This window comes from Salvelinus namaycush, chromosome 24 (genome assembly GCF_016432855.1).
Source record: "Salvelinus namaycush isolate Seneca chromosome 24, SaNama_1.0, whole genome shotgun sequence".
NCBI classification, from domain to species: domain Eukaryota; kingdom Metazoa; phylum Chordata; class Actinopteri; order Salmoniformes; family Salmonidae; genus Salvelinus; species Salvelinus namaycush.
Window position 1 is genome coordinate 14,795,707 of NC_052330.1, and position 9,540 is coordinate 14,805,246.

Genomic DNA, 9,540 nt, shown 5'->3' on the forward strand with positions numbered 1-9,540 from the left:
TCATTGCTGTTTACCTATTTGTTTTGTTTGTTAAGGTTTCACTACTATTAAAAGATGTGGAACTACATGCACGCTGCGCCTTGGTTGATTTATGACAGGGAGTTTGAGGATAGCCAGTGTGACAGAACAAGAATTTCAGATATGTCTATGTCCTGGGAAATGTTCTTGTTACTTACAACCTCATGCTAATCGCATTAGCCTACATTAGCTCAACCATCCCGTGGGGAGCCACCGATCCTGTAGAAGTTTCAAATAAAGTTTAAATAAATACATTTTTTAAATAAAGTACCTTTGAACGGGGTATGGTAGTAGGTGCCAGGCGCACCTGTTTGTGTCAAGAACTGCAACGCTTCTGGGTTTTTCACACTCAACAGTTTCCTGTGTGTATCAAGAATGGTGCACCAGCCAACTCGACACAACTGTGGGAAGCATTGTAGTCAACATGGGCCAGCATCCCTGTGGAACATTTTCGACACCTTGTAGTGATGATTGAGGCTGTTCTGAGGGCGAAAGTTGTGGGGGGAGGGGGTGCAACTCAATATTATGATGGTGTTCCTAATGTTTGGTATACTCAGTGTATATGTCATTAGGTAATCTATTGGCATTTAATCAAGATGTAAAAGACTGATGACTGGACATACTTAATCAGGAGTGGTCAATCTTAGCTCCATTATTGAGTAGTCCATAATGTAATAACTGCCAATAATGTAATAGCTTTTTTTGTCCTTTCAAATGTAATAACGAGTCTCCTGACCCATAGCGATAGATAAAGACAGAGAGATACATAGAAGGTGTAGTACCTCTGACACTCTGGTCCACACCAGTTTCCTGGCCAGCATCACAGTGATGAAGATAGCCAGGTGGTAGTCCACCGTGATGAGGGCCAAGAGGGCGGGAGGGGGGGGGGGGGCGTAGTGCAGTTAATGTGTGTGTATGTAATGCAGTGTGAGTTGGCTAGGTGTCTGTAGCCTGGTCCCAAATGTGTGCTCTTGCCAACTCCATTGCTGTCATTGTCAAGCCAAACCGTTGGTATCACTGTGAGTGATAAGGAGTTGGCAGGATGGCACAAACAGACTGGGAGTCAGGCTAAGGTCTGCAGCAGCAAGGAATGTGTGTGAGAGTGTGTGTGTAGAAGAGCATGTGGCTAGAAAAGAACAGTGGAAGGCATCTCTCCTATTTGTTGCCATAACTTCTTGCACCTCAGGGGAAATATTTCGGACCAGGTCAATAATTTCTACTCCCCGTCAGTCACATCACTGATTTATTTGACTAACCTCTTATGTTAGAGCATTGATTCCCAACTCCAGTCCTCCAGTACCCCCAACAGCACACATTCTTGTTGCCCCGGACAAGCACACCTGACTCAACTGGTCAACTGATCATCAAGCCCTCAATGAGTAGAATCAAGTGAGTTTGTCCGGGGCTTCACCAAAAATGTGTGCTGTTGGGGATACTTGAGAACTGGAGTTGGGAAACACTATCATCCAGAAGGCGAGGTCAGTACAGGTGCATCAAAGCTGGGACCGAGAGACTGAAAAACAGCTTCTATCTCAAGGCCATCTGACTGTTAAATAGCCATCACTAACCCGCATTGGCTAGTGATGGAGCAGTTTACGCAACCCTGCCCCATATACATAGACTTGGAATCACTGACCACTTTAATAATGGAACACTAGTCACTTTAATAATGTTCAGATAATGTTTACATACTGCTTTACTCATCTCATATGTACATACTGTATTCTATTCTACTGAATTTTAGTCAATGCCATTCCGACATTACTCAATCTAATATTTATATGTTTCTTATATTTTCTTTTACTTTTAGATTTTTCTGTATTGTCAGATACTACTGCACTGTTGAAGCTAGGAACACAAGCATTTCGCTACACCCACAATAGCATCTGCTAAATGTATGTGACCAATAACATTTTTATTTTATTTGATACAACAGAGTTAGTGAGAGCCACACAATGGACACAACCACAAAACAAAGCAAGGTAGCTAGCTTGTAGGACTAGGCCTATACCTTGATTACTGAAGGAGCAGGGAAGGATGGAAAGGTGCCACCACTGCCACACTCAACTTAGTAGAGCAAATGAATCAGCCTGGTCTCATAGACTAGACGTAACATAGTAAACATTGTTGAGGAAATCTCGTTTCAAGGACCAGGCAGAGCTCATTATCCAGTTAATAAGAGTTTATTCAAGCAATTGCAAGGGAGATTACACTCAGGATAAATAGGCGAGGAAACTCAAAGTTAGTCGCACACAGTCATTATATACTTCTTACACAAAGAGCTGCTTGCTTCTCCTAAATGGGTGGCAAGCTTACATGAGAGATAATGGATACTTGGCTCCATTTCCTTAAAGCATTGTACACCAGTTCTCACAGACTATATGTCTAAGAGAGGGGACTGATGAGTTCCTAAAAGCCTATTTAGCTGCAAGAAGATTTCAACCTTGATCTAGGCCTCTGGTGCCCGAAGAGATAAGGAGCCAGCACCAAATAACTCCTTTGTGCGCCGTGAGAAGAGGAACACAAGACAGCCATGGAAAATGACCAGTTGAATAGCACTAGACAACTCAACAGTGGCTATTTTAGCATTTAAATCTTGGTGGGGCAAACTCAAAAAATATGTTTTAGATGCATGCCAGCAAAGCCACTACACAACACTAAACAACACATTCATTGGACTATAAAGGTAAAAAACGGTGCCCACAAACTGTTCGAGCCTACATAAAGCTGCACCAACACCTTACCACTGTTACACCTGGTTGGTGGAGTGCTGCAGATATGGTTGTCCTTCTGGAAGTTTCTTCCATCTCCACAGAGGAACTTTAGAGCTCTGTCAGAGTGACCGTCAGGTTCTTGGTCACCTCCCCGACCAAGGCCCTTCTCCACCGATTGCTCAGTTTGGCCGAGCGGCCAGCTCTAGGAAGAGCCTTAGTGGTTATTAACTTCTTCATTTAATTTAAGAATTATGGAGGCCACTGTCTTCTTAGGGGCCTTCAATGCTGCAGAAATTCTTTGGTACCCTTCCCCAGATATGTTTTATATCAATTCATGCACAGGTTTTAGTAATTTGTGAGCATGGTTTATAATTTGTGAGCTCGTTTTATAAATCATGAGCACGTTTTATAATTTGTAAGCTTGTTTAAAAAAAACATCTCGGTCAATGTCACCTCCAGGGCGCAGTACATCTCTCATTTACTAAATGATGTGTCCAATAAGTGCTTCTTCGGTGAGTAAACTACTTGAAAGTAAACTACTTGGAAAAAGATCACTGTGGTAATTTCTGCTATTTGAGATTAATATGTTCATAGACAAAGTAATTTGCATTCAAACAAGAAATTACTGGAAAATGAACTTCCTACCATTGATTTCATTCATTCAGAATCCCTTCCAAAAAGCCAATGTGTGAATGATTGAATCATACAATGATTACAGTGGTGTTTATGTATTACTGCTGATCACACTGTCTCACACACTTCTAAAGACAGGTTGGTCTCGTCATCTTTTCATCTTCAGGTGTGAGTGTGCACTGCCTCGTTTCTTGGACCTTTCATCAGAAAATGCAGCAGCAACCGGCCTCCCCCTTGGTTTCTTTTCTCACCTTAGAAGAGAGTATATAGGTCAACTTTATTTGGAAAGCATTTATTGACAAACACTAATAGTACATGACTATTCTGTCATGTCACTCATGTATGCCTTCAGTCTCCTACCTAAAAATATATATTAGTTGATTACACCGTCTCTTTTTGCAAAGCCCATAAGAAGTCAATTATTTATGTATATTTAAAGTAAACCATATAAAATGAGAATACACATACATGTAGGATCTTAATTGGATCACCATGTTCTAGGAGAACTTGTAATGTATTTTAGGTTTAAAAAGGCTTTCAGACTTTCCCTTACGAAAAGCATCAACCCTGTCACGCCCTGACCATAGTTTGCTTTGTATGTTTATATGTTTTGTTTGGTCAGGGTCTGATCTGAGTGGGCATTCTATGTTGTATGTCTAGTTTGTCTGTTTCTGTGTTTGGCCTGATATGGTTCTCAATCAGAGGCAGGTGTTAGTCGTTGTCTCTGATTGGGAACCATATTTAGGTAGCCTGTTTTGTCTTTTGGTTTGTGGGTGTTTGTCTTCCGTGTCAGTGTTTGTCGCCACACGGAACTGTTTCGTTTGTTCACATCGTTTATTGTTTTTGTTCCTGTGTTCAGTTTTTTGGATTTATATTAAAGACATGAACCCTTACCACGCTGCGCTTTGGTCCTCCTCTCTTTCTCCCGAAGACGATCGCTACAAACCCCTACAAAAATGTCCATTAATTATAATCCAAATAATAATTCACATTTCCTGTTGCTGCAGGATTATTTTCCTGCTGTAGCAAACTGGCTCAAATTAAGATCCTACATCTGTACCATCCCAAAGGTCCTTGGCTCAGCCATTTCCATGGTATCATTTACCTATGAAAGTGATTAAAACCCCTTAGGGCTGTTTTCCCACATCCAGATTAAGCCTTCTGGACTAAAAAGCATGCTCATTAGAGAATCTATTGAAAGTGGTTTTTAGTCCAGGACCAGAGTTCATATGGAAGCCCAGTCTTTAGATGCCAATTATCACTGTAGATATTGTAGAATTGTTGGTCATCTCAGATTGATGAGAAGTAAAAGTAAAGTTGTAAAATATAAATACATATGTCATTTTTGACATACTTCACCTGTGAATGCATTTTGAATAAAAACACATAGCCATGTATGACTGTTAAACATAACGAGGCTTCTGTAAGTGGTTTCATTCTGTGTCAACAAAACGGACTAACTTCAACTGTAGACATGTATGTAATTTATGACCAAACATGATAAATAAACTAAGAGTAAACTACCTTTGGCCATTTGTTTAGCCTCTCTTGAATCTTTCTAATTGCTTCTTCATTGCGAGGACACTTCAGTAGTCCTTTGCTCTCATGGAAGAGACAGTCCACTGTGAGTATTACACCACCTCTGGTCTGCTCTAGTCTGCTACTGTCAGGTACAGTGTAGTCTGGATCAAAGGTGTGATGCAGCACTACCAGGATGACAGGTTTACCAGCTGTCAAGAGAGATGGGATAACTGTAACAATAATCACGTAAACATACCTGATTAATGAATCATTAACGTTTTGACAATGTTCTTCATGGATATTGGTTACCTGGAATCTGCTGCAGTGCTGCTTCAACATCAGTCCCAGCACGAGAGACGATGGGACAGAAAGCCAGGATGACATCACTCTCCTCTAGTGACATCACCTCAGTTAAGTGTCTTTTGGCAGCGAGACGATGAATTAATTCCTTATGAGACCCCAGAGTATTCCCAGTCACAACAGTGAAGAATTTGTCCATCGTCGACCCTATAGAGATACAGGAAATGTCTGAGTCAAACTAGAGAGGAATGTCAGATCTTTAAGCCCTGCTCACTCTGATCAACCCACAAGTATTATGTAGCAAAAACCAGCAGTGAGTGAGCACTGAAGGACAAGGAAACGCAGGATTTAGCAAGGATTGGATGACAATGCATAGCCTAAATAAAGTGTCCCTATTAATTCCTTTAGATACCTGCAGGTGTTTGTGCTGCAGCTGGGCGGGGCTGGTTGGTCATCTCTGGAGCAGAAGTCCTATTTTTCTAGAAAGGAGATGTTGTTACTCATTCATCCAAAACAATGAATAATTTATTAAAATACTTGTTTTAAATTATTACTATTATTAAAGACAATAGCACATTTAATAAAAAAATGTTTTTGGTGTCAAATCTCTGCTTTTGAATGTGTATTGTATTTAATAATAAGTTGTTTGCTGACAACAATAAGAAACTACCTTTGGCTGTATATCTGGCCTGTCCAGAATCTTTCTAATTGCTTCTTCATTGCGAGGACACAGCTTCAATATCAGTCCCAGTACGAGAGACGATGGGGCAGAAAGCCAGCATGACATCACTTTTCTGAGGTGACATCTCTTTAGTTAAGCCTCTTTGGGTGAGACACCTTGTAAAATCGTCATGAAACGTCCCAGTATTCCCAACCACAAAAGTGATGAACTTCTTTCCTGGCATTATAGACATACAGTGCAGTAAACTTAAGAGGGGATGGGTGACCCTGACATGCTCTATGACATTGACATAGAGCAGTGTTTCTTAACCTCCGGTCTGTGGAATGTTGCTGGCCGGTCCCTCAGATGGTTAGTTGACACCAATTTAGTCTGTTCTCAAATGCTGTTTTTTATGTAAGCAGTCCTCAATGGAGGTAGGACAGTAACTTGTCTGTCTCTGAAATAAGGCACACCATGGCTGATCCCTGGTGCAAAAAAAGGTTGAGAAGCACCCATAGATAACCTTGCCAAGTGTCCAAGCCTTATTTTAGGCTATCACGATAAAGACGTTACATGGTTTCTGTTTTCTCTATTGGTTTCCTGAATACCCCACTTGATAGTTGTTTTTAATTACATTAAAGTAGCCTATGTATTTGAGTGAGCAGGCCATTGAACTGGTATTATTATTATACTGTTCTTTCTTGTCCAGTACCGCATGAGAAGGGATGTGCAGATTTTATAATAAACATCTTTAGATAACATTCCAGCCATCTGTTTCCTAGTTAGACTATCTTGGCATTGCCCTCAAACATTAGGCAACATACTACATATTACATACCGTACTGTAGTGGGCCTTGTTTCTAAGAGGTGAGATGGAATCTGCCACTGGAGCTTGCTTTGGTGGCACTGTTGATTTCCGCGGGGCCACGGGCCAGAAGGTTGAGGGTTCTCTACCTGTTTCATTACACTGGGTCATTACACAGGGTCGCTACAATACTATTACACATACAGTTGAAGTCGGAAGTTTACATACACTTAGGTTGGAGTCATTAAAACTCATTTTTCAACCACTCCACAAATTTCTTGTTAACAAACTATAGTTTTGGCAAGTCGTTTAGGACATCTACTTTGTGCATAACGTAAGTCATTTTTCCAACAATTGTTTAGATAGATCATTTCACTTATAATTCACTATCATAATTCCAGTGGGTGAGAAGTTTACATACACTAAGTTGACTGTGCCTTTAAACAGCTTGGGAAATTATGTTATGGCTTAAGAAGCTTCTGGTTGACTCAAATGATGTCAATTAGCCTATTGGAGGTTTACCTGTGGATGTATTTCAAGGCATACCTTCAAACTCAGTGCTTCTTTGCTTGACATCCTGGGAAAATCAAAAGAAATCAGCCAAGACCTCAGAAAAAAAAATTGTAGACCTCCACAAGTCTGGTTCATCCTTGGGAGCAATTTCCAAACGCCTGAAGGTACCACGTCCATCTGTACAAACAATAGTACGCAAGTATAAACACCATAGGACCACGCAGCCGTCATACCGCTCAGGAAGGAGACGCGTTCTGTCTCCTAGAGATGAACGTACTTTGGTGTGAAAAGTGCAAATCAATCCCAGAACAACAGCAAAGGACCTTGTAAAGATGTTGGAGGAAACAGGTGCAAAAGTATCTATATCCACAGTAAAAACAAGTCCTATATCGACACAACCTGAAAGGCCACTCAGCAAGGAAGAAGCCACTGCTCCAAAACTGCCATAAAAAAGCCAGACTACGGTTTGCAACTGCACATGGGGACAAAGATTGTACTTTTTGGAGAAATGGCCTCTGGTCTGATGAAACAAAAATAGAACTGTTTGGCCATAATGACCATCGTTGTTTAGAGGAAAATGGGGGAGGCTTGCAAGCCGAAGAAAACCACCCCAACCGTGAAGCACGGGGGTGGCAGCATCATGTTGTGGAGGTGTTTTGCTGCAAGGGGGACTGGTGCACTTCACAAAATAGCTGGCATCATGAAGATGGAAAATGATGTGGATATATTGAAGCAACATCTCAAGACATTAGTCAGGAAGTTAAAGCTTGGTTGCAAATGGGTCTTCCAGATGGACGATGACCCCAAGCATACTTCCAAAGTTGTGGCAAAATGGCTTAAGGACAACAAAGTCAAGGTATTGGAGTGGCCATCACAAAGCCCTGACCTCAATCCTATAGCACATTTGTGGGCAGAACTGAAAAAGCGTGTGCGAGCAAGGAGGCCTACAAACCTGACTCAGTTACACCAGCTCTGTCAGGAGGAATGGGCCAAAATTCACCCAACTCATTGTGGGCTGCTTGTGGAAGGCTACCCAAAACGTTTGACCCAAGTTAAACAATTTAAAGGCAATGCTACCAAACACTTAATTAGTATATGTAAACTTCTGACACACTGGGAATGTGATGAAATAAATAAAAACTGAAATAAATCATTCTCTCTACTATTATTCTGACATGTCACATTCTTAAAATAAAGTGGTGATCTTAACTGACCTAAGACAGGGAATCCTATGATTAATTGTCAGGAATTGTGAAACTGAGTTTAAATGTATTTGGCTAAGGTGTATGTAAACTTCTGACTTCAATGGTACATGTTAGTAGTATAAATGACTGAATTATTACATTAAATGATGTACTGTTGAAAATTACCTCTGTGGTTCATTGTGGTTCTATAGGAAAAATAAACAAATAGAAATAAAGTATTAGTTTTTGCATAACAACCAGTGATTGTTTCTGTGTGACTGTTTCCAACTAGAATCTTTCACTTTTAGGACTAATCGTAAAAGCAATATCAGTTTAGATCCAATTTAGCCTCTTATCTAAGAATCAATCTGTTTATATTTCAACGCCAAACTTCAACATTACTCCTTTACAAATGTTTAATTTATGGATCAGTTCCACGAATAAAAAAATGAATGTTGGATGTTTGAAGGATGTCCACCCGCTAAAAAAAATGTATAAACATTGAACCATAGTCTAATTGAATCGACATTTCCCAGGCCAGGATATACCACCAACAACCCTAGACACAGCCTAATGTTTAATAATTGCAGTAACTTTTATATTAATTACTTAGCTAAATAAAAATTGGCGAGGTGTTTGAGCAAATAAACATGACTTGCCTTGTAGCTGTTCTTGCCAGTTGATCTGTTTGATAATAAGCGAAACTAATAGCAAGTGTGAGGGAGGGAGGGAGGAGCTGGGTAGCCGGGGCGACGTTGATTTCATTGCAGTCGGAGTAATCTCAAACACCCGATTAGACTACAATCAACCCATTAAAAGGTGGAAATAATTTTACCAATCAAACCATTCATATGTGCGGTCTTCCTCTCGCCGCATATGTGGTACGTCATTCCTTTTGAATGGCGATTCTGAACCACACGTCATACTGTGTTTTTTTTTTTTTAGACTGAGTGCGCATGTTCACCATAGAAGCCAAAACCAAAATATTTCGCATGAGTTTTTAGTTCAAATTCCTGTGTTTCGCAGAAAATAGATTTTTTAGCTTTTGATCGGCAGTGTACCGTGTTCTATTTACAGGTAAGGAAAGTTATTCTAAGAACTTAAATATGGCATTGGCAAGTATAGTCTATTTTCTTAGTATTACGTTTTAGCATGATTCTTATAAAAACCTGCTTGAATTATAATTTGGTG

The 9,540-nt window shown here is 40.3% G+C and overlaps 1 protein-coding gene across 2 annotated transcripts; it reads right to left on the bottom strand.

The window, feature by feature from the left end:
• Positions 1–2,850: 2,850 nt before the first annotated feature.
• LOC120019754 lies at positions 2,851–9,251 on the bottom strand. Of its 2 annotated transcripts, XM_038963186.1 has the most exons (8): positions 9,009–9,251; positions 8,536–8,555; positions 6,686–6,801; positions 5,599–5,665; positions 5,196–5,393; positions 4,890–5,095; positions 4,260–4,313; positions 2,851–3,616 (listed from the first exon to the last, which is right to left on the bottom strand). In XM_038963186.1, the coding sequence occupies exons 2-8, from the start codon at positions 8,546–8,548 to the stop codon at positions 3,569–3,571; spliced, it is 702 nt and encodes a 233-aa protein (XP_038819114.1). In that variant the 5' UTR covers positions 8,549–8,555; positions 9,009–9,251; the 3' UTR covers positions 2,851–3,568. The 2 variants fall into 2 exon arrangements, with proteins under 2 accessions (XP_038819114.1, XP_038819115.1); XM_038963187.1 differs by lacking the exon at positions 4,260–4,313.
• Between the last annotated feature and the right edge of the window lie 289 nt (positions 9,252–9,540).

Bases quoted from the DNA above. Each gene is read 5' to 3' on its own strand.
- LOC120019754 (XM_038963186.1), bottom strand. The intron at 5,666-6,685 runs GTATGTAATATG...TCTCCTTTCTAG, and splicing joins ACAAGGCCCACTACAGTACG to AAAAATAGGACTTCTGCTCC. The intron at 5,096-5,195 runs GTAACCAATATC...CTCTCTTGACAG, and splicing joins AGCACTGCAGCAGATTCCAG to CTGGTAAACCTGTCATCCTG.